The sequence below is a fragment of the Varroa jacobsoni genome, unplaced genomic scaffold, assembly GCF_002532875.2.
Source record: "Varroa jacobsoni isolate VJ856 unplaced genomic scaffold, vjacob_1.0 scaffold_773, whole genome shotgun sequence".
NCBI lineage: Eukaryota > Metazoa > Arthropoda > Arachnida > Mesostigmata > Varroidae > Varroa > Varroa jacobsoni.
In genome coordinates this window covers 178,927-205,207 of record NW_019213675.1, presented here as the reverse complement: position 1 = coordinate 205,207, position 26,281 = coordinate 178,927, and the positions used below count along the sequence as shown (strand labels likewise).

Sequence of the window (26,281 nt, the reverse complement as noted above, 5' to 3'; positions counted from 1 at the left end):
TATTATTACTACAACTGCTACAACCACAGCTACGGCAGCAAGCACGCTACGTCGGACGCTGCGGCTTCGATTAAATTATAGGTTGCTGGCCACTGGCCGAGTGAAGTGGGCGTATTTGAGTAAAAGCATTCCACTGAGCGAGCGTACGGTCGCTACATAGGATGTCGACAGTTATTGTGTGAGTTTGTAAGTGTTTCTGTGTCTCTCTATATTTGTATGCGGAACAGTGGGCAGCCAGTGTACGAACAGACGAGATCAAGGGGGCTGTAGGGGGTCAGTCGGGGTGCCGATGATGTCTAGACAAGAAAACAATGGGAATGTCAGGAGCTGGGGTGATGCTGCCGCTACTACTTCGTCACCGTAACCAGTGCTGCACCATATAAGCTGTATCTGTTTCTTTGTCCTTAGAAGGACAAGGGGACGTACATTTTAAGACGTAGAGGATTTCACCTCGGTGCTTGACTAATCGTAGTGGTTTTATCCTAGCAGACGGGGCTGCGTTGTGACGTTTTCGTGCTTGGCCACCCATTCTCTTAGCCTAGTTGTGGGTTCGTATAGGGACTGGGGTGTAGCAGCGGGGAAGGGAGAGAGGTAAGCCTTACCTTGTATGTTCTCATAGCTTGTATTTTCTGTTCGTCGTCCGATTGATTTTCCCAATAATTTACGGCGAACGCATTGATCAAACTGATTGGGAACAATTGATATTTGAACCATTCAGACCAATTCAGATCAGGGATCGGGGCTAGTGCTGTGAATGATGCAATCCGTCCTACTCGTTAGGCCAGTTCTATTTGAACGTCTATGAAGGCATATGAAAAACAGGCAAGCCAATTTTCGCATTGCAAAGTTTCCCTTTAAACTTCAATTTCTTTTTGCTTCAGACGGTAACTTCTTACGAATATTACTATGGATTTTTTAATTATTTAATTATTTAAAAGCTAATGGCTGCTACAATAGCTTATGATATAAGCAACTGGGAGCATATTTGTATTTTACAATCACGTTTTGGGGGTAAAGCAGGAGACCGCTTCCCACTAATAACATTCGAAATACTACGTATTATAGTATAGATACTCATACATATTATTCTACTGATTTCACTTGCCGAAAGTATCGTCGAGCTAAATAGTATAGTTGCTGCCGGAGGCCAGCGATCTGTCCTGGTGCTAAACGATCCCTTGCTTGCTTGGTTGGTTTGGCCTGACGCATCTACACCAGCAGCTGCCATAGATCAGTCACATATTCTGTTTCGTATGATTTCTTATCTACCCAGAACGCGTTGAACACCCTGACTTGATAACGTTCAACGACTCAACAAGAAAAAACCCAAGTCCAAAAGACCAAACGAACACGCGGACCATGAATAGACGAAAAATGCCGTTTAACAGCAACGAAGTGATTTGATTAAAAAGAATTTTTCTATCATTTCAGCGGGGTACTTGTAACAGGTATCCTTACATATGTAGCAGGACCATCTAGGAGGAAGCCATACTAGCTGTATGCCAACTTGTTCCTGTATCCTTGTACAAAACATCATTTTCTGATTTTCTATTAAATATACATATCTAAGAGAGCGTCATATGCACCCTCCAAACCCTGTCATAAACGGTTAGGTTCGAAGCTCTCTATCGCAAGAGAAGCCTATCTGTTCGTTTAGTATAAAACGCGAGAAAGTTCGTCTTATATTTCTAACTGGCGCTGTTTTATGACGGCGCAACATTGGGCACCGCCGTAATGGTTCCCGAACGCAGTTAAACTTACTGCAATCTGGGATCGTTCTCTCGCATATGGTCAAACGAATTGCGATCGGTCATGAAAAATGGAAAAATTCAAGTGATTTACAAATATGAACCCCATCTTAAAGAGATAGGTTGTCGGAGAAGCCTTGTACCCAGTTGTGGATCTAATACGGAAAGTACAATTGCTTTAAAAGGTTCCAGTAAGAGCATTTTGAACTCGAGAATGAGTCTCGTAGAAAATTCTGTACGAAGATAAGCAGTTAAGTGTTTAGAGCTGTAAAGAAGGCCGACCCAGTTTAGGGATGTTAACACTGAGGTTTAATGTATATACTTCATATACATACTTCATATCATACTTTGCCTCGGTTGAATTGATCCAGCAAACAGAAAAAGCTGGATAAATGGGCACTACATGATTTGGACGAGGATCAGATGCAAAAACGTTTGCTTTTGATCTCTCTTACGTTGTAGCAAGGAATCATTGTTGCTTTGTTCTATGATTTCTGATGAAAATAAATTTTCTACGATTATGACAGGCAGGCATATTAGTCGATGGGTGGGTAAGTAAATCATCCCCAGGCAACTGTACAGTTGCAAAGGTTTACGGTATCCCTTTGGTAGCCTAGCGTAGATGTTACCCAATATAGCTTTACGAGTTGTCGATTGCCCCTGAATAGTTTCATTCACAGTCGGAGTAAATGATTAACAAAAAATACATGCGACGGCTGAAGTCTATTGCACAAACAATGGCGGGAAAAGTATAGGGGCGGGCTGTAGTTGACAGCTTTGAATCATTCGTCAAATCCACGACATAAAATTGCCCCCGAAAATTTTTGCAAAACATTTTCTCGATGGGAAAAATTATTCAAATTTCGACATTTTCAGGATTTACTTTGTACATTGGCGGAGCAAATAAGTTACCATCCAAATGCCAGAAAGCCATGGATAGCAATAATAAAAATACAAACCTCAACTGAAAAGAAAAATCTTCGAAAGAAAAAGTTCGCAAGGTTAGAATTCACTATTCCACATTCCATGCTAATCGGCCCAATCTCGTGGACAGAATTTTTTTACAGAGAGACTCTTTGGCCAGTTACATCTATTTGACCGTTCTAACACAGGGTTCTTTTACAAACGCACGCAGTAGATTTATCATGCGCACGTACATTCACTGCCTATGAACAACAAAAACAGCAAAAATGAGGGAACATCGTTTGAGGCATTAAACGAAGCGTAACAGTGAGTGTGAGAGAAGGTTCAATCTACCAGCTGTGAGGGCGGTGTCCTATACGTTCATAGTTCGTTGGCAGTTCAGGTAATGTTTTCATTCTGCCGTGTTTCCCTGATACAGGGTTAGTAGTTCAGCTTTTTCAGTTATTGGGGGGGTCTCTCTGCATTTGAGGACACTCAATGATAACGGGGAAAACTCTCTACATTGAATGTTAGATTGTTCGACTACGTTTGCTTTGTCTTTTCGTTTGGTCTTTAAAAATTACTATCACCCAACGTATCGTTTCAAGACCTACTTTATTTCAACATCTGCCTAGATTACAAAGCTATTTAAATAACACGAAATATTTTTATCGTAAGCAATATTCTCAAAAGGGAAGGCAAAGGTTTACTAAGTCCAAAGATCACATTTTGCATTGAGTTATCTTGCTTTAGAAGTCAATGAGAAGTTTTTGAGAGAGGCGGCCGGAACTGATCCGCTAGTTGGCTTAAAAATCATGTGACTATAGTGAACTATTTTTACTTAATTAAGCTTTTTCAAAAATTAGGCGTCTTAGTAGTTTATACATTTGAGCAGAGCGATCACAAAAAACACGATTTTTCATCGCCTCTCAACACTCAGCGCAACGTGTGTCCACAATAATAATGTCTTACACAAATACTCACAGATGACGAGAAGCGGTGTCCTTACGTCAATAAGGTGCCCTAAAGGATGTAGATGGATTCAAGAGACACGTCTATCGAAAGAACCTTCTGCGCAAAGGCCCCATTGCGTCGAGCAAATAAACCACCCGACAGATAAGACAGCATCGTCCTTTTCTACGACAATCCCACACAGGGTATTGCAAAAGGTCGATAACACAGCCTCACGCCGACGGGAAAAAATAATGGCGCCGGCATATTTGACCTTAAAAATTTGAAAAAAAAAAATTAAAACCTCAAACATTGGTTTTGCAAGTTCCTCACCGGATCCGCAAAGTAAACTGGCTTTGAATTATGAGTGACGGCGAACACATAGTAATTTGTAGAAGCTCATAATGAATCATTTTTGCAGCCATAATGAATAAGAAACTCGTGAAACATTGTCATTGCCTTTTGGTACCGAAAATAGGATTCCGCACATTAACTTCAATTAGGGCCCTTTCCCTTCTTCCTATTTGCAGATAGCGGTAGAGGGTCGCATATTTGTCGAAGACCTACCTTGCAAAACCCGTCTTAATGGAAGCCGCCGCCGTCGTGTTCGATTGAACTCATACCTATTCGTAGGTCTAGAAACGCATATTAGGGAATGTCCAATCGTCTGAACGCCACCTAATGATTGGAGAAGTATAGTTTAAAATTTTACTCATTTTATACTATTTTTAATGCGTGCTAGTATCATTTGTTTTGCTTTGTTAGTTAAATACTGCGCTAGGAGCAAATCGTGTCAACTGATCGATTAAGGATCGTTTTCGAGTACCGATCTTCAGCCTTTCACCATATCTGCGTACTCTGTTTCTATACGCGTATCGTCGCGTTCAGCTTATTCCCTAGTTAATCCTGAATAGCTTTTGCATGTTTGTTGTTTGTTTACTATTTCAGCTAAAGGAGAAATATATACAAACACAATGCGCAATATAGTTTCACTGTGTGTGAAGCGCGAAATAATAACCTCATAGATCTGTGTCGGCTGTGAAGCGATTTGGAAGTTTATTCAAATTAAATAATTCAATTATACAGCCGGAACTGCTTTTAAGGAAAGCATTTACGCTTATTATGGGGCTGGTGGCGTTTTTTCCCGATAGAGCTCTATATTTTCACCATTCCTTCCCTATTTGTGAATTTAATTACGGTCCATCTATTTGTTTGTTTTCTTACAGACGTCAACTAAAATTGATCCATACCCTCATTAGCTATTTGCTTTCCAGCGTTCGAAGTCGTTGGCAAGACACCGTTCTGATCACCCATCCACTTACGCGTCCACCCCTTGCATTAGTGATCGAACAACGTTGCTCGCGAGCATTCTGCAGTCGATAGGCTTTTTACCCTATTGCAGTTGTTGTTGCTGTTCGGGTCGCACAGTGAGGCTGTGATTCGTCTTTAAATTGTTCATAGCAACAACTACTCCAGCGTGAGACAAGCACGAAGCGCGGACCTCAAAGGCAGCGATCATTGAAGTGTGAAAGCCGAACGCTGTCGAGTGGCGACGATCATCATATGTATACACTCCCGAGTTATCCGGGTTCATACCGGTTGACAAACGGATAAATGCACACACATACACCCAAAGACGCTGAGCCTCTGCGCATACTCGACAGGTAGCTAGATGGATGGTACACATCCGAGCGGCAGCAATAGCTAGTGGAGAATGGAATGGATTCATGCACGTATCGACAGGCAAATGGCTTCGGCGCTGGACAATACATTCCCTGCGTGCAGCACGTGACAGTCGTATCCGTTCACGTGGCATAGTTCAGAGCTGCTCGGTTGGACGGACAGGCAGGCTTGAGTCAGTTGCTGCATACGCAACATCCGAAGCCAACGCTTGTAATAATGAACAGCTCTGTATGTTTTCATAGCGGCGACGGTGCTTATAGGCACTATTGGAACCGCCAGCAGGTCGCTAGTTTTGAAGACGCTCAGATGCACAAAAAAATTTCCATAATAATTGTGTTCATGTCGTCCTACAGGAGTGACATTCAATATCGGCCTTAAGAAACTCATCATGCTTTTACACCATTACGATCCTGTGCATGTTTTCAGGGTCAATATATTCGATGAAGTATGACGTTTCATGATTGCTTAGGATATTTTAACTGGTGATTCTGGATTTGCTGTATATGGGCCAGTGTTAAAGGTTCAGGCTGCGGTCTCACAGATTATCATCTTAGTACTTTATTCAACTGGTAGGTAGGTGGAAACGCTTCTATTTAGTTGACCGAAACTCCGTCCATATATATCGTCGATTCGTATAAGATATGTCGCCGGGCGTATTCACTTCACAGTGATGTCCCGTGGCAATAGGAAGCACAAGCGTCATAACATTACTCTACGCTTCAGAACTCTCCGCAATATAATTCGAAAATACAAGGACTGCTGATCACATATACAAGCACCGACAGGACTTAGTATATCAATGTAGAATATCTGCCTGTCAAACGATCTTACTGCCTTCATTTCCGATCGAGCGGGCGACCGACAACAAATATGGTCTCGGGTGCGCGTCTGGGATCCACAGGCTCCTGATGAGGAAACGATCCAGAGCGCAAACATACAGCAGCGGAACGCAACATTACTCCAGCCGTGCCATAGCAACCTCACCAGAGCCATTAAGGTAACCAGGTCATAGACTGATTGTATTAGTTCGCCAGCAGATCGCCTCTTGGATTTACGGGTGGAAACACTTAGCTCCTTCTTACCTTTGGGATCAACGTGCCACAAACACTGTAAAGGCCTCGTGCAGAGGGCAGCAGGTCTTACCAGGGGTTATTTAGAGTTTCTCAATTCCTCGCAATTGTCGTCTGCTCTACTGGCAATCGTCTCCTCGTGATCGAATCTCCTTCCTTGTCGTCGAAAAAAAGGGGCTGATAGACAGCGAATGGTGAAGGCAAATAATACACAGGGACGGAGACCAGAAATGAAATTGGGGGTGATACCGGGTGAGGACACTGACGCATGCCTGCGACTGACGCTTCTGCTAATGGTCGGCCGCTGGCGCTGTCAAGGATCGACACTGCTAGCCCGCAGGAGGAAATAATGCAAACGACCGATACGAAGCATCTGACAGTGCAGGCAAGAAGCGGATCGAAGGAAGCCCTGCTCGTTCCGTTACAGAGTGAAATAACCTGGAACGCGACAGACTGTTCGATGATTCGTGATTCGGTCCGCCTAGCAGCACTGCAAGTTCAACTTCAAGAGTGGCAGCAGTATCAGGGACCTCACCAGCACCAGAGGAGTAGAAAATTAACGTTGTTCGTCAGACGCAATTTGTGGGAGAACTGAAAATTGCAGCTCTTCGTCTTTGTTATATTTGTTGAAGGTAGGCGGTGGCGAAAAGGCAAAAATCGCAATAGCGCAAGAGGGTACAGCATAGGAAAAGCCATGAATTTTCTACTGCGGCAATTGTCAGTAAGACGTACAAGACAAGATCATTACACAGACTCGTCTTTTTGAGGGAAGACAGCAAAGCAATGATAACTCAATAGAAAAATAAAGAAAAAGAATCAACCGATTCGAGCAACCGGAATAAGTACCGCTACTAATAATAGGCTACAATAGCAAAAAGAAACACGAGACCATGTAACACGCTACAATGACTGTGACCTATAACCATAGAACTTAGCCTTTCAGAACAAGAAGGAAGTAGCAGACAACTGGCAAACAGAAACCAACATGTTGAACGATTACATGCCCTCAGGTCATCCGCTAGCTGATACACGTATAGCGATCTACAAAACAACGCAGAATATAAGGAGCCTATATTGTTGTCTCAGTTTAAATGAATTAAGATTACTGCAAGACCCAACTGACGAAGCTATATAGAGAACCCAAGCACCTTTATGCCACGCCTAATGAAAACTGCTCCTGGTGATACACATTCCCACACCGAATCCTTATTGGCGGTTATTACCGTTTGGGCTTTGACAGCACACTGAGCGCATATTAAGTCATCAGCGTAACATGCATGTTAATAATGAACGGCGGCTATTACCACGCCCACATGTTCTGCCCACAACTTGGCCACAACTGGGATAGTAGTCGAAAGGTTCAGTTAACTGACAGCAGAGGTCATAAGCAAAACCTGATATATCAAATTCCAGCTTTCAGTTCGACAAATCACGCTTGTACGAAATTCGAATTACTATGCCTCTTACAGAACCTATGAAATGACGTTGGGCATTATAATTCGAATCCAACTTCCTTGTCACCTTGAGATTACTACAGAATCACCTATCTTGACCCATCATATTGTCGATGAGAGGAGGCGGCACAGGGATGAGACGATATCGCCAGACTTCCGCTCTCGGCCTCTTCCCGGTCGCCGTTCAACGCTCGTCTTTCAGCTCTGAGCTTTTATCATCTCGTATTGAGATAAGTGTGTGTGTGTGCGCGTGCTGTCTGCCGTCTCGTCGCATGGGCCTTCTATTTTGTCCACCGCTGGGAGCTAAAACTTAAGGGAGAGAGTATGCATGATGAAAAATTCACGCGCAGAATCTCCCATCACTGCCTACGACTTCCCACTCGGTAGGGCGTTTTGAGAAAATGATCACATTTACTAGAACGCATGTGATCTCTGTCGACTCAAGCAGTATATGCTCTCAACATGTTTCCCTCGTGGAAACACATTATCAAACTATTGTGTATATATATATATACCGTTCCGTTCGGTCAACTACCCCCGCATAAAGGCAATAATAATTTGTCCAACTGGTCAAAAAGACAGCGTTCTATAATGACTTAATAAGTAATCTTGTTATGCGTTATTTTCGTATAGACCTGCGTTGTCATATTTAATAAACGTTAGTGTTACTAAACAAGGTTAATAACGTGTGTTGCGCTGGTATCGACAGTATTAAGGGTTCATTATTAGGAAATCGTAGTTATATAAGTACAATATAAAGATGCTTTGCGTATCAACAATAACCATAGCAACAATGTTATCAGTTCCTGTTTTTGAGCTTACTTTCTACACTCAGCTACCACAACCTTTTTGACTTTTTCATTATTTAATGGTTATTTAGTCTCACGATTGGTAAAAAGAATCTCAAATGTGAATATACAGCAGAGACGCTAGGAGACGAGCAGGCAAAAACCCTTTCTTCTTTCGACGAGAGGCTGAGAACTAATGACGGCCACGAGCGGCCAATGGCGGCGATGATAGTCTACCAAAGAGCTACTCGCCCGAGTGTGTTTGAAAAGGCTGAGAGGCCTTAGTCGAAAAAGGGCGTCGCCGCCGCCGTTATATAAATACTTCAAGAGCTTTTCCCCAGACCCCGGCCGCCTTTCCTGTCTTGTGCTTCGCTGGCCTGTTCCCTTAGCGATCGGCTGCTGAGGCAGGCGCACTTCATCGTCGTCTCCTCTGGGTACAGAGACGGATATAGCGGAAAAAGGAAACACAACCTCACGTGCGCCCGGCAGGGGAAACAGAGCCGATATACCGCATAGGACCCGCTTTACTTTGCTAAGCAGAACAATACAGGCACTGACGCTGAGAGGATCACCGACTAGTCGCCCCGCTAAGAAAAGCTCTTAGGCAAATACACCACGTTTACTATATATATATATATATATATATATATATTGCAGGAAGACAAGGACGGATGCTCTTACACGTCAGACTAGCTGGGCTAGCTAGGACGACCAATGGGCAGTCCTATGGTCCGTCGTGGTGTACGACGATGATACGGTAGTGAAGAGCAACAGTAAATAGGGCAACAGCGGCACACGGTCTGCTTCCATGTGATGCACAGCCGCTATGACACTGGACAAGAAAGAAGAGTCAGAGAGAACGAGCAACGAATTGTACTACCGTACCACGAGAACAGCGGTCGTTCGAATAGGCAAGCCCCCTTGGCGCTCGGAAATGCTTCGTCAGCTCACACAACACTATATCTGCAGAGATTGACTAAAGACAAAAAACAACACTGCAAATTTACTGTGTGGAGAATTAGTGCACCAAGCACACATATAGGACAATCCAACGAGTTGCTAAATTCTACATTTTTACGGTAGTAGGAGTCACATAAATAATAATTCGTTGTATTGTTTGCCTCCGATGATATGTATGGGCAGTAAGTACGATATATAGAGTGACACATTTAATTTTCCAGTAATCCTGCCCCAGTGCTAAGCCAATCCAAGTTAAATCAGGATGATCAAGCGTTTTAGCATACCGGAGCACGTACGTTAGGGACGTATATTGACTCTCCTCCTTCTCCTACGACAAGTTTATATTTTACAATTAAAGAAAAAGCGGTGTCATTCTAAAATTTGGACATCCGCTCCTGTTAGCCAACTATCTGTACACGCTAAATACGATCAGATTCCAAGGGAAGGCCTTTCAGAAAGTCACGCTCGATGTTGGTAACGAACGCTGACAACCGTACATTTTATTTATGTAGCATTATCAGTCATTGTCGTCAGGGCCAAACCGGATTGTCAACAATAATTCGATAATTGGTAGTCGCAGGAGAACCTATCTATCACTTAGAATAAACCCTCTGACAGTGCGCGCCACCCGCATTAGACTGAACTCAACTTATCTTCTCCGACACTTATCGTCACGCAGAGATGACGAGAAAAATTCGCTTTCTCTACCCCGCTCCCCCATTTTCTCTGTGGCACCTTCGCAATTGTAAATAATTTGCCAATCGTTCTCGGGGTACGCTGACTGGGTGTTGCTACGCAGGACTGAATAAAGAAGACAGCACGGAGTGATTATGTCCCGTATTTCTCCTCTGGGAATTTCATCAGCTTTATATTGTGGGTTCCCTCAGAGCCAACTACACAGTGACATCCACACGCTTCATACATACGTGATAGACGCAGCCTAAACAAACTATTATACGGTTTTATATTCATTTCAATATCAATGCGTGGAAAATCGGAGCCTTTTTTTTGGCCGGTACTGCCCCTGAATCGTCTCTCTTTGCGGTGAGCACCCGCGCGCGAACGCCAGCCACATCGACCTTGTTCGTGCTCAAGTTATCACGCTACGGTTGAAGTAGGAAGAAAGATGATGGAACTTGTCACGCCACATAATACAAATTATATCTATATTTGTATGCATACTGTGTGTGACCTAAGCAACTTACTTTGCCTCTATAGCTTCAATAGATATGGCCATTTAATAGCTTCATTTGTTTCTCGAGACAAATGTACCTCTCATGTGAATGAACGAATTTGAATGAAAACCTAAAGCTTCAGTGTGTACGCGGACGACCTCGGCCAGCCATTCCCTACACTTGCATCTTTGACATAGGATTAGGAATTACCATACGAAAAATAGAAACTATGAATTTTTGGAGAGGAAGAAGACCGGCCGAATCAACATCACCTCTACTCAACGGGCAAATTATAAAGTACGTTAGTAAGTTTACGCACTCACGCGTCATGTTGGCACCAAGTGCTAAGTCATTTGGAGCGCGTACCCGAGAGAGAATATCAGTTTCAACAGTTCCAGCATCGATTAACAACTCGCAAAGCTTATCACTAAAAATTGCGCTTAAGCCACTTCACATAACGATAGCGTCGACGGCCTTCTGCAGTCTACATGTCTATTGGAAAGATTTGCCTGCAGCAATTTATCTATATTGGATAAGTTTATTTATCAACACTGGATAAGTTCGGGCCTGGCCTTTTTGAAGGGTTATGGGCCTGCACCTCACTAAAGGGTCCTGGCTTATTTTTCTGCTGCCAGACAGCGTTCCTTACTGAGTACAGGCTACGCAGAAGCCCGAATCGTCGTGGCTCATCGAGCCCTATAATACCAAAACGGCTGATATTGACTTACGAGTTTTTGAAACAAAAGCAATTAGTTGTATTAGTGGAAGGATATATCCAGCGCAAATCGCTGTATGACCGCTAGGTACACCAGATGTGGATTTAACGATACTTTTTGAAGCGGAAATTTAATAACATGTGCATCTGCATATATTGTAACTTACCATGCTTACATTGTCGTAAAACAAACCTTAATATAATGTCATAATATTTGACTCGGCTAGTGGTAACTTCTTTTTTAAATTTTGGCTTATTTAAACAAATGGTGATCTCATGCGTTTTATGCTTATGCGTATCCACTCTATTCAATTGCAAGTAGAAATATATGTATCGAAGTTCAAATATTGTTTTATTGTACTGTTTATATACAGGTAAGCATATTGAAGTTAAACTAAATAAAAGAGTTCAGTGAGCTAGTTTTTCCTTAACTATTACAGCGTTTCGTGGTTAAATAAGTTCACAGAAACTTAACGTCCCGGAAGAGAGCTGCTTTTCAGAAGCTGGATAGTGAATATAAGCAAACATAACGTCCCATCGACCTTTCTTTGTCAACGTTATAGGCGATCATTCTAAATCGAAGTATCATTGATTCACATTGTGTGAGATTTACGTCTTCTGTTAGCACGAGGCACGGCAGTGGGCCTATGGCTTCGTACAGTTAATTCTACGATACAACGATACGCACGTTGCTTACCGTTCCATCAGGCTTTTTAGTAAAACATTATTAAAAAGCGTTTTGCTGTATCAGTGAGGCACGAAAGGCTTAGTGCTTTCGGTCTCTAAAGGGACAACTTAAGTATCCTGTGCTATATATATATATATTTGTGCGTATGTATATGGTGGACGTGTGTGTGTGTGGCCCAGCTATATACCTATCTGAAAGATTCTACTCCACAAGCCGGCAAACTTCCCTCGTTGGGTTGGTCGCTGTGGCCATCTTGCCTCAATCTGCCTTCAACTAGCGCCGACAACGCCACCAGAACGAACCCTGGTCCACCCCGGGTCTGCCTAGCTTAGACCCACGAAACGGCCCTGTTTGTCCTGGCCGCCAGATCTTAGACACCCATCTTGGTGTCCTCATTAGCTAAGTGCAGTGGCGAGACCCGGGTTGACGCCAGGATAGAAGTTCGATGTAGGGGCGGAAAAGCGAGGTTGCGTCGATGTTGCAGCGGTGACTCGGCTTGCTAGGCTACAGCAGATACTATAAGAGACAAGAGCTTCGGAAGGGCAAAGGAAGGGAATCGTGCAGGGAACAACTGGTATCAAAAAGAAGCCCACGAGAGGGCGACCAACGGAGGCCAGCCGTGGACAAGAGAAACCGACTTCAAGAAATGGCAATTTGGGCGGCTCGCCATGGGTCGCTACCCCGCGCCCTCACTACTGCCAAAAGCGCCCAGATCGGAAAAAATTGGCTGTAACAAAAACTCCACCAAACTGTGGCAAGCAGAAGAGCTGTGATCAGAAACATCGTATGGAAGATGTGACCTTCCTCTTCAATACAAAGAAGCTAGAGTTCACGAAGTTTTTGGCACCCATTGGCTGGAGCCTCCAACCAAAAGAGGGAAACGCAAGCATTCGTCACAAGTCTTCAGAACAAATATTTTTTGTTGCAAAGTAAAATGCCCCTGTGACATTTAAAGCAATCTCAAGCAATCGATTCCACAGAATATTGTATGTAATGTCGTACTTAAGTGTACACTTCATGGTGTAACTTGAGAAAAAGAAAGTGTATACAAAATGTCGTTGATGCAGGAGTAAACCCTACTTAAATGTTTAACGTTTTGTCAAACCAGAATCGATCATATAAGCATCAAGGCCGCAAGTTAAAAGCGACAGCTTATTTATGTACTTCTATGTTCGTGGCAAATACATGGCTTAGATGGCTACGTATACTTTTGCACGTGGCTACATTTGAGAGGCAAACAAGAAACTCGGTGTCATAAAGATGATACCATACTGAAGTCAGTAACAGTGCTGACCGCAAAGGTTCTTATTTGGTCTCTATGTCACTTGAATGTACCTGTAATTGTTCAATAGGTAAGTTCTTCGTATTTTCTTGCCAGATTCAAACATAGAGTTTCATTTGTTGTTCGTTAGCACCCATCTGATTGTCATCGTAACTTCTGTCGGCTGATTCAGTTGGGCCTTGTTGCCCCCCTGCGTTGCGCCGCCTCGTAAGTGAACCTCAATGTTCACTCAATGTACTTATCCAGAATTAAATAGCTAAATCGGATGTCGACGGGTGTTTGTGAGCGATTGTAAGCCCCCATTTGACGGCCGCTAGCCTAAGCCGCCGAACAGAGCAAACACGTTTTCCCATGCGACCGTCAAATAACATAGGAGATGTCCAAAGCAGATTGAGCTCGTTGAGACACACAGTCTATTCCTGTTTACCTGTCTGCCCCTAGTGCTAGTGGCCTAGCCCTGGCAGCTGCTAGAAACAAGACGATGGCAATGTCACACTGCCTGAGATCTGGAGGGCATGACCTCAGATGAGTGGATAGCACACGTTTAGATTCAATGGCATAGATAAATCAAGCATAAAAAGCAAGCAGGGTAGCAACCGCGCCGGCAAATGTCTCTACACTTCGGAGAGCGCAAACATTCGAGGACAGCTCAAATAGAATGACGACAGGTAATTGATATATCTAACTCTTCTTATTTTTTACGCTCGCGGTTCCGCCGCAGTCGTCGATGGGGTGTATCAGCCAGTTACAAAAAAAAAAAAAACTGGTTGTGGTGTTGTATCAATAAATCAGGCGACTTCTCGTTATATGCTAACAGGCGCTGAAGGCCCCTTATTCTGTCAAACGGCAGTAGAGAGTGATTAAATCAACAAACGGCCATATAAAATTTCCTATTCCCCTAAGCAAGAAAGCAGTACGACAGAAGAAATTCATTCGTAGGAATACATATTTTTCAGTTTAGTGTTGATTCAAAGAATTTCTTTATGGACCTAGATATCTTCGACATTTTATAAATCAAGATAAATGTTCGCATACACAACCCCCACATCGACGGACAATGTCAATTTCATGTGTGCTTAACCTTCATAACCTAAATAACGCTGAATAGCTCCATCTCAAAATTGAGCTAACCTAGTAGATAGCCTCTGTTTACCTTTGCCACCCCTCGCGCGCTACCGCCGTCTGACCGTCTATCTGTTCATTGCCTGTGCAGCTATCAATACAATCGACTATACGCGCACACAGACAAACAAAGAGTAACAAAGCGATGGTAACGCCGGTGGCACTCGACCATCCATCGTTGGTTAAAGCGTCATTCTCGATGGAAGCGCGCATGATTCAATGTATGAAATGTACATTTTCGTCAGCCGACAGCCGCAGAACTTTTGCAACAATTAGACGCGTTTAATAGCAGCATGCGATGAGCAAAAAATATAGATTATAATATGTGTGGCCACGATGGTACGCGTTCACCGGTTCCTCAGTACCATCATTCGCTTTAACGGCCTTTGTTGTCATCGCGTTTGTCAATCGTACAACCAAAAGCGCATCCATTTTCGCTCACCGCGACAGTAGCAGCAGATGCAGCAGCCACCAAAGAGGCAACCGTTTCGCTATAATGGAACTAACGCCTCCCTGGCACCAGCATTCGAGAGATCATTGGCGGAGCCCAACAAGGAACCGGCCGCCGCAAAAGAAGCTTTTTTTCCGGTAGGTGAACGACACGACACTGCCGTATAACGTAGGTCATTTCGTCCACAAGCACAACACACGACAACGGGGCTATTTGACACAAGTCCTACACGTGGACGTTTTGCCCGTTTCTGTTGAAAAAAAAAGTCCAATGCGAAGGAGAAAGAACACAAAAGTATTCACCGTTATTGTGTTCATTCATGCATTCGGTATAGCATAGATAGGGGGCGACTATGCACAAGTACAAGACTGTGCTACATATTGAGCGTACTCGTCGAATTCCTATTTAGTGTTAACATACGCCCCTAGTAATTTGTCGGGGTCGTATTCATTATGCCGCAAAGCTGTCGTTGTGATGGGAATTTTATGGCAAGGATTATTCTTATATTTTTTCCGTTTTCCCTAAATGGCTATTTTCTGTAATCATTTTTCTGATCCGTATTTTCATTGGTAATAATAGAGATAGATTGATTCATTAGACCTACCTTTTCGCTTTGCTGCATCTGCTTGATCATGATGGAGCGCTTTTTGTCCTTGCACCTCTTGTTCTGAAACCAGACCCTGATCACCCGGGGGGACAGGCCTGTCATCTCGACGAGCTGCTCCTTCATCAGGGCGTCCGGCCTCGGGTTAGCAGCATAGCAGGTCCGCAGGGTGTGGAGCTGCTTCTCGTTGAGCACGGTTCGCACCCTGGTCGGCTTGTGTTCCCCGCCGCCGTTCCGACCGCTTTTGTGCCCCTGAGACCGGACAGCGCCCCCGGCGCCGACGACGCCGTTATTGTTGCCGCCGCCGCCCGCGCCGCCATGCCCTCCGCCGGCCGAGGGCGGCCCCCCAACGGACGATATCGATCCGACGACAACACCGCCACCTCCGCCCCGGGGGCCACCCACCGATTGGACCGCGTCCGCTGAAAATTTAGGACGGAAAACGAACGGGCAGAAATGAATCGCGTTACATACGAGATAATTAAGCGCACACTTAGTAACATGAGTAACTTGGTAGCCGTTAACAGTATTGTAGTTTCTCTTTTCGATTCTCGTTCATTTTTCGACGTTGTGATGAATAACTTATCCGTGCCGATCATTGTCACTCGAGCAAATCATCACACTATTGCCACCACCACATAATAATACTAACTGCAACAGTAACAACTACTGCTTTGACTCTGTATGTGTGTGTATGCGTATATGATCGTACGATGGGTTCTCGCTGGCTCAGCGTTTATATACATACCAACAGTGTTGCTGGTAGATTTCCGCAAAAGTAATGATATGACGGGTCATCAGCTCATGGGATCGTGGCTTTGAAATTGGCCACAAGGAACCCGACAACTCAAGCTCAGTCTGCGTGGTCCGTTTCAGCAATAGTGAATCGGTGCTATTAATACCAATCTTCTGTTTGTTCCATAGGCTTTTCCTTCAGATAGAAGAATATCGTCGTGCTCCGCTAATGGTCTAATTCCCGTGCGTCAACTTTCTAACCTCTTTCTATATTTTGTTTCCTGTTTTACAACCTCTAACCTCTTCCCGCGTCCTCCATCCTTGCAAATACGATAGCTAGAGTCTTCCATAGACTCGTTTGAAAGACTCATGAGTACATGTTGCCAGACGTGCGGATGCATTTTAAATATCAATAAAAGACCCTATCTGTCGGAACATCGAATGACGCCAACGGTAGCGACAGTAGGAGTTCAAGGTTTCTCAACGCATTTTCAGATTAGCTCGCGAAATGATCGATCGACAGTGTATCTTTATCTCCAATCGCTAGATCGACATCTCGGGCCAAATTGTTGGATTCGTGCCGCAGCAATGAGCCATTCCGCTAGATAGTTAGCATTTTTTCCCGCCTGCCTCTGTCTGCACGCTAGGGGGCTGCCACTAAATTCAATCATATCGCTGCCAAATAACTGAAAGTGAGTAACTTCGACGGAAAGCTGGAAGTCGCATTATCGCGTCAACAACTGATATAGGATGATGACATCCTTCCAATCGGGCAAACCAACGTCGCCGCTGTTGCCGCCAATACGCCCTTCGACACATGCACTGTTCAGCCCCACGCCACGCCACGCGACGCGGATGGCGGGTGTGCTTCTTTGAATACTAGCAAGGCGGCTCTTTGTGTGCTAAGTAAGTGCACCAATCACTTAGTCGTTTCGAGCTGTTCGTCCACCTTTCTGGTCCTCGTCCATAGTGCCCGCTGTTGCAAGGCGTCACCAGCATCAGCGCCATGCAGGAAGTACCAGAAGCAGATATGGCTAGCACACCTGCTTTATGCGCAGTACCTACCGTTCGTCTCCATTCTCACTGAGAGTACACAGCCACCAAACGAAAAACGATGGGTCGCGGTCTCGCTCAGGCCCTTAAATCGGGTACACCGTTCGATGAACACCCAATCTGTATTTCCCTGTTAATTTGCTTTTAGCGACAGTCAGCGTATACGATTGCCACTCATTATATGCACCTACCGGCAGCGAGAAAGTAACATTTGTTTCTCGTGTACATTGATGCGCCGTATGGGAACTTGAGGCGAACCTGCAGGGAAAATATTATTCAGAGAAGCTGAACATACTTTTATGGCAAAGATAATTGGAAGGAATATGCATTTATTATCAGTCGTATAGGGGGCTACAAGTGTGTCAATATTGATTGACAATATATATGATGTTGAATGCCTAGTTGAATAATATCTATTCCGATTTGATCGTCTAGACGATCTCGTAGTGCTTGTACACCCTATATCTCCTGTAGTCGTTGACGTCATCGTACACTGGGTCGCAAAGGCATTCCCTACTTCACTACTACTTAATTACTGCTAACTATTGTATGGGTTATCGGACGCTACCCAGCTGTTTCCTTCATATAGCTTCATTTGTCTAGTACTGCTGCCACGGCTGATTTAATTTGCACATCGACCACCCCTTTCTCTTGTCTATAGGTCATCTGCTTGAAAGGACTCAGTTCGAGATCAGCTCTACTAACGGATGCTCCCTAAATGTTGCATTTTGCGGCATTAATACCTCTAGAAGAAAGTTTCCGATCGCCTTTATGTCAATTTGGCTTCGTTGAAGGTATAAGCCGGTAAGAGCACGTGGCTAACAGACCCATGTACGTACGCTGATCTACCGGCTTTATAATCATTGCATCCAAGAGGCGAACGCAACGTCGCGACGATCCGCTTCGTCGCAGGCGAGCGCCATGTTCGTGTGGGCGTCTCCGTTGCCGTTGTTACCGCAATACAGACATTGAACGACGTGTCATCATCTAGCCCCTTAATCAATCTACGATAGAGCAACGAGGTATGCAGACGTAGTAGAATTAGTAACCCACCCAATTCTACCCATCTCACGGTGCCCACGCATTCGAGAGCTTATTTATTACCTAAAATGTAAGTACGCAAAAAACCAAATACGTTGAGCCTTTCTCATCAGTCCGCTCTACGATCGCTGTTTTGACAAGCAACGACAGTCTATCAACGGTTTAAGTTAATAAGTATTGATTGGTAGATGGAACCTGCATGTCGTTGAGGACTGACCTTACGTTTTTCAAACTTTGCTCATTTACAATGGACTATTTGTAATCTGCACCTTGGTGTCGTGAGTTCTTTCGTGTTTATAAGGATTAAAAGGTACATTGAGAGTTACAAAGCAAGAAATTGGTGAACTCAATTAGTTATCATTGTAATGCTCTAACAGCAATAAATATTAAATCGGTCAGGCATAGGAGCGGCCACTACTGACAATGACTGAGGACGCGCCTAGTGACAGAATTATGGATATGAGATGACGCACACCTGATCCTTCGATGCGCCTGATCTTTTCCTGACATGTACTTGATGCATGATACGTTAATGACTCCAACCTGTTCTTTATATACTATCGTATAAAGGATATTGCTAAATCTTGTTCTGTTCTAAATGAGTGAGTAGGCATACTGTAAAATGTTATCTGAACGAATCTCTAGTTCTGCCTGCGTCGTGTTTTTGTCCACATGCAAATGGGCGCTTGGTTTGGTGCATACAACAGCGGACAAGGACCTGTATAACACCATTAGAAACATACATTTATTTATAATAAAAACAGGCCGTTCACGTAAAAGCGAATTTGTCCTTTGGTTAAAGCTCATAATAACAACTAAAGAGAACGCTCACGGTGTACATAATGACTGGTGTAATTATTTCTTATGCATGTTTTTTTGTCTGGAGTTGTTAGGTGTCGTACGAGAAGCGCGACGGTTATATTAAGCACGAGCAATCATTCCCACAATGTTCCCATGGCGTTGTTGTCCCAGCGGCCAGCAAGAGCCGACGCACCGATATTGTCACTCAGTATTTACAGTATTATATAATCTGGCAGGTAAGGCCAGAACAAGCTCCGATAGAAGAGGCAGCAGGTAGTTGATGATGCTGGTGAATGTATTCAAAGTGTTTGTTTGGGCCGTTAGGCGGTATGAGCGTCCCGTAGTCGTTCGTTCGTTCGTCCGTCCGTCCGTCCGTTCGTTCGTTCGTTCGTTCGTTCGTTCGTTCGTTCGTTCGTTCATTCTACAACGACGAGTTACAACACTGCCGCTGCAGATGTGGCCAGACGGCGGCTGGACCATCTGCTCTCTGCGGGCCTTATCTCCTTAGCGTAGCACTGTTGCTCCTATCTAACGCGGCAGAGTCAGAGATAAAGTTTCAGAACATCATTGGATCGCGGCCTGTTTCAGCCGGTAGCATTAGATTAGACAGACGTTGTGGTCGAAACAGGCCGAGGCCGGCCAACGGGCAGGCATGCTATATATATATATATAACTGGTTGTAATTAACTGAATTAAGTAATCGTGTGTATGTGTGAAATACATGATGAACTATAACGATAGTACAGCTCTAAAATAAATAATGCAAATTATAAAGGTAAATTCTATAACGTCTAATATCCCTTCAGTAATAACGTGACAGGAAATGTTGAATTCAAAGTAAAATGTTATCACACCGAAATTGTATAACCGGACACTAATGCAAAATAGAGCTGGAGCCATGTTTATAACGCTTTAACGGTATAGCTTTCGAGGCAGTTCTGACGAAAATATAAATTATTCGTTGCCCTTCGTTAGCAGACGAATTTTGTCAGTGTTCGTATGTAACTGAATTTAGCTGCTTAGAACGCACCCTAGAGACACTGAGCTTCTTGTGTACTATATAGATATAGACTTGTGAGACCGCAAGCTGTTGGTAATCGATAACGTTGTTTGAAACTGTGCTTAAATTGTTCTGAAAATCCATCTCAGTTCTTACGGTCGCACTTAATACATTCATCTAAAAGCCATTTTACTGGCTACAAAAGCTTGCGTATGCTGTTCTCGGATTAGTTTAGGATCCTTGGACGTCACTGTCCGGAATCCCAATTTCTAATCGTGGCAAGGCCCAATTTTCTAGTTTTTGATTAATATGTTGCTGGTTTACCGGGATGCGAACACCTGTGTTAATGGCCGTCATATGATCTTAAATTCTGGCTCAAGTCAAATTATTATAAATTGAATGTTTTTTTACTAACGCTGTGGTCCCAACCAACTTGGCTGCTACACAACTTTACATTAGGTACTAGTCTGGCTTTCAGATACTGGAAGCAAAGGGGTTTGAGTTGGCGGTAGAGGAATACCTGAGAAGCGTCTGAATATAACAGTTACTCCTTTTCGAAGATTCCGTTCGTCCATAATCTCCTGCTCAAGTAAGCGGTTGTCATTTTAGCAATGCACGTGAAGTCGTAAATTCGATTTGATATCAGTAGACGATCAAGTCAACAACGGATCAACATAAGTGCTATGCTAGACAGTGTAGAAAAGTACATCGTTTTGGCATTATCTAATCAGGACCCCGTCCAAACTATTTCAATGACCACCGAAACGCGTGCACTCTCCGGGCCCGCTGAGGGAACGGCTGATCTGCGAGCACGCAACTTCATTGGGCCGTCACAGCTACGGCTCTGAAGGCAGTAAGTTACCCTCGAATTGGCAGTTACTCTCGAAACTTCACTCTCGCCGGCTGAACTCGCTGTCCCTCTTCAGTTTTTTAGCTCGGGGCCTCTTCGTGTGCGTGACTTGACCCCCGCATTCGCCCCCCAGACTTGAGCCAATGTGCGGTGGGAGCGACACCGAAAGCCACAAACCGTCTAGTCCAGGTCTAAAACTTTGCTAGAATATCCCAAGCTGAACACTGGGTAGGTAACAATAGGCTCTGTGTTAGCGATTAGCTGACGATAGACGATTGCCTATGTCTTTATATCTGAATATGCGCGTGATGATTTTCCTGCTTGACATTCTCCAGATCTAGGAAGAAAGCTTTGCAGAGCCGGTCCTTAACTATGAATAACTTTGACGAAGAAAAACAAATACACGATCATATGCGGAAAATGCACCGCAGGACCACTTGTAGTAGCCGCTCGCTGCCTCTTCTCACTCACCAGAAACGATCGGTCAACGATATAGTTTACTTCAGTAGAAATACTCCGATGGTTTACTTCAAACAGAATCCGGTCAATGGGTCACGAAAGGGTGGCGGCGGTAGTCACACGCACACGTAGATAGATAGATAGACAAGTTTGCATAGACCGGATTTAAACAAATATCGAGCTATGGTTAATACCAGCATTGTAAGCACAGAGGGCTCTGGCTAACATTAAGGCTAGATTAAGAAATGTGGTAAAGAACATAGCTATTTTACTTTTGGTCTAATGAAAATGATCTAGAAAGATAGATATGAAAATAACCAGTAATGATTATCATAACTGCTTCAAGGCCAAATTGCTTCGGGGATGAAACGTCACAATTTCCCAATAGGCAATTTTTTTCACAATAAGTATCATAGTATTAGTAATAATAGTTAAGGATATTCCGGTACGCCGAATCGTTGCGCTTACAGGTATAACTGCTTGTCGCCGCTGCCACTATTGACTAGATGCATCCTTGGATAAATTGATTAATACTCTGTTACTTTTGCTTCGAAATCATTCATGACGACGTCGAAAGAGTGACGAGTGCCGGCATGAACCGATCACGCCCCTGGCGCGTGCCGGCATCAGTGGACCATCTCAAATCGATGCCTCCCGGCAAAGCTCAGTTCCGCAACACTTGGATATTTCGTTTCCTGATAGAATTTTCTACTACCAAGAGTTTAAGACACTCGACGATCCGCGATACTGCCGCTGTTGCTGCCTACGGTACTTGACGGCCATCACACCATAGTCCAGTGTTTGTCCCTATAGGCAGCTTGTATGGCTCGATAAAAATCTTCCAAATTAATACACCCTCGTACGGTGAACACCGCTTTCGAGGTTTATCTATTAGAGTACCCGAAGAAGCTGAAGCCAATAGTAGCTCTTAGCCGTCGCGTTTCTGTTGGACATTGGATTGAGTCAGTCCCACGCGCGCGATGCGCACGTGACTCGAAGATGACGGCATAGGCCGCACCGAGCTGCTGTTGATCTGTGCTTCTGATGAGTTCAGCCAGCACTTCTCTCCGCCCATGTCGAGGCAAAGAAAGTATTCGCTCCAATAGAGAGTATACCACTGCAAAATTCAATGAGATTCAAATAGTTGCCGGGTATCCCGATACAGTTAGACTCGTAATTTTTTTCCTTATATTATATACCATTGTGGCTTTGTGCAGTATGCGCTATCTCCGTTTCCCATTTACAAACCTGTCTTGCATCGTATATACTAGGAACACTAGGCTGTACGGAGGAAAAAAAGTCGTCTATAATGTAGCCGCATCGAGGTAGAATTAGACCTAGCCAAGTACCGTTGCCTGCTAGGTCCGTCCGATTTGACCGAATGACACGAATGCTCTTAGGGACCCTTCTTTTACATTAGAGTAGTAACGATGGCAGGCGTAGTAGTCGCCGACGAGCTGAGCGAGCGTAGAAGTCGTTGTAGTGGAACACGTAAGTGCGTCCTCATTCGGAGAAGCACGGGCAAGCTTTCGATGTAGTAGCTCCAGCAGGCCTGGCGAATGCCCTGCCGTCGTTATCCGAACTTTCAGCAGCCACATCAAAGTTCCATAGCCGACGAAAAGCCGCGCAACTACTACTACGCCATAAGCAGCTAGCTCATTTCTACTTTTGCAACGACAGCAATAGTAGCAGCACTCAACGATGCGGGCGCCCTGTCCTGCCCGGTTGAGGCTGGCAGCTTCGAAAGCAACGTCGTGGCGTCGGGCTCGTTATTTGCGTACTACTGCAACAGAACTGCACCACAAAGCTGCAACCCCATTTTGAAGCTGCTATAAAGCTCGCTCGCCCCTCAAATATGTATTGATGTGGGCCATGAAAGGGGCTATCCGTAGACTCGTAGATTATGAGACTATGTGTCGCTTGGACAAGCGAACAGGGAGTAGCTACACAGGCAGACGGACCGGCAAGCGAAGGGGCGTCTTCTCGATGATGCATGAATGTCCTTTAAGTGCCCTGCCGTCATTTATGTAGTCTACACTCTCAGACACACACACAGTCCTCTCTCCGTGCTGGCTGTATGGCGCCATCCTCGTAGTCCTTCTGCGCCCTGATTGCATTCTTTGTCTTGTCTCTTCCGGGCAAGTCTGTCCGTCTAGTAACGGCTCAGTTGCAGTGCATCGTCTGGCATCATACGGCAGCAGACGACGACGACGACGACTGCGATGACGTTGTTGTTGTTGTTGCTGTTAGAAGCAGCGTGATACTTGCAGCGTAGAAAGGATGGAGACCTAAAGTAGGTTTTCTCTGCTGTTACATACCGTTATTGCCAGTCCAACCCGCCCCCTTACGCTTGCATCCACTCACCCATAATGTCACCAGCAACCGTCAATTTAGCCTACCTACCAACTTCTTCTACCACCCAGCTGTTTTTCTCTAAAAACAATAAAAATAAACACGGTAGCGAAGCGACCGCCCATTCGGTCGTCGCTGTTTCACTTGTATGGACGGCTCTCGGAAAAGCTTGTATGTATGGGAACTAGATAGCAGCCTGCAAAGTGCTCCTTACACGAATTGGACAAAGGGACGATGGATAACGTTCGAGACTAGCGGATAATAATGCGTTTCTCACTGTCTGTGTCTTTCCCTTCTAGCGCCCCCCTTTCCAAGCCTCGGACTCTTCCGCCACTATTTTTGGGTCTGTTCTCTCACACTCACAGACCGCGACGATCCGTTCGTTTCCTCAAAACACTTGGCAACCAGCCCAGTGAACTATCCCTGCACTCTCTTCTGTCTACGCTATCTACGGGTCAAAGCAGTAGTTTCGTCTAACGTCCCACGTTGTACAGGACTAACGTGCGATCTGCTGCAGCAAGTCAGTGCCCACTAGAGGGCGCCATGAGCGTATGTGTGTCAGTGTGTTTAGGAACTGTGTCGCTGAGGTAGGTGGAAAAAGGATGGGGTACTGCGAACCGTTGGAGGGTCATTGGGGATCTAGTGGGTGGCGCTGTCGCAGCATCCGCGAATCGCAGTGGCTCCTATGGCGTAGCAATCGCGGTGGTGGTGTTGAATTTAGCTAAAAGCATCCCTTCCCCCTGGGTCCTTTGGTGGAGATGAGGAAGCAGCCATTGGGCCGGATGGGCTGCTCGAAGGAACGGTGCAGGAAAAGATAGCGTTGGTTAGGGAAAAAACGGCAAATCGTCTTCTTTTTCTCCTCTTCCTTCTCCCCTACCACTTCTCGTTTGCCTCCTTTTTCCCTAACGGCCTATGTTCTGCTCTTTTACATTACTGAAGATACCCGGCATTGCCCCTTCGTCAAGCCATCCAATAGACCGTCTTCCCTCGTTCGAGAGAGCCTGCTGCCTGAACGACAGGATTGGGGGTAAAGCGCAAAAGGGGCACAAGAAGCGGGGGCTAGAGCGACCAGTTTTTCATGACAGAGCTCGCTCTTGCTACTGCTGCTTGTGCTGTCAGAAAGGAGCTGCTGAGCTGCAGGGAAGAATGCACAGCTCTGTCCAGAGAGAAAGCTCCCAGAGGAAACAAAGAGGGGCCAAAAGGGCAGATTCAGACAGAGGCAGATATGGTAGAGAAACAAAAAAGAGATGGAAATAGTGCGGAAGGAAGAAAAGACGGAACACTAGCACAGTGGAAAGACAGCAGCGTTGAGGTTCGACATCGATGGGCTGGCCGGGGCAGAGTTCCTCCTTACTGCTATTGAATGCTGTCTGCCACCATATCTGGTCCTACTCTGCTCTACTGCTACGTGTGTAGCCCTAGAGGAAAACGAAACGGGGACAATCCCGTTTCGGGTGGGAAAGGGAAACAAAAAGGGGGGAAATCCAGGACAGGACCAGGGGAAGACGAGCAATGAAGGCAAGCGAAAGGCCTCCTTCTCTCAGAGAAAGGCGGAAAGGCGGTACCCCCGAAACCGTGCTCCGCAAGAACGCTTCCTCGCCTTGAACTCTATTCGTCTTCAGCAGGCAGTTTCTTTTAGCTAACAACCCCCTTCTGGCATTTTGCGTTCTAGGGTAGTAGCAGCGGCGACCCTACCGTTGCCAAAGGCCCCAAAATCGTTAGTGCGAACCGAGAGACTTACGCACGCACTGATACATACAAACACAGTGCACGAGGTGCAGTATTCGAACGCTTGCGATTTCAGCACAGTTCTGCAGCATTGCTATAGGTTATAGAAGACTGCCGTTGCAGCTCCTGCTACCGCCAGCTAAAAGCATCCTCTTTAGCTTCTCATTCGTTTGCCCCTTTTCATACTTCTCAACCGTCTAGCCCCTCAAGTTGCCTTATGTCACAAATTCTCATGTGACTTGTGTAGCCATTGACTCATTCCGTCACACTCTAAGTGCCCACCTCCTCGGCAGGTTGGCTGTCGTCTCATTCGGTGGCACTTGTCCTCTGCCTCTTTTTGGTATATATCCGACTCCATTGCGCCCCATTTGCCCCTTGTGTTCCAGTCCCGATTTCTTTCAACGTATCATCCGTTCAGCTGCTTGGCACGATTCTTGCAAGGGCGACAGGGCTACATGTTAACCTATGCGCACTGAACAGCTGTTTGTTTCCATGAACAGAGCAAGGACAGTCCGTTTCGCTCTAAGGGTCTTCTATTTTTGTAGAAAGGTTAAAAATTTCAAGCTCTTGATCTAGCATGAAAATAGCGAGAGCGATTTATCTTTGAATAGGTTATTTCGGCACGGCCAAACGAATTTACACTTTGACACACGGTTGACTTTGCTAGA

General features: G+C 44.9%; 1 protein-coding gene across 4 annotated transcripts in view; it reads right to left on the bottom strand.

Annotated features, from left to right (window-relative positions):
• tup (LIM1_Isl and LIM2_Isl domain-containing protein tup) overlaps positions 1-26,281 on the bottom strand; it is a 93,412-nt gene that overhangs the window by 17,077 nt on the left and 50,054 nt on the right. For all 4 annotated transcript variants that reach the window (XM_086969684.1, XM_022838734.2, XM_086969685.1 and 1 more), the window contains one exon: positions 15,595-16,016. In XM_086969684.1, the coding sequence (XP_086825810.1) occupies positions 15,595-16,016 (422 nt within the window). The remainder of the gene's footprint in view (positions 1-15,594; positions 16,017-26,281) is intronic.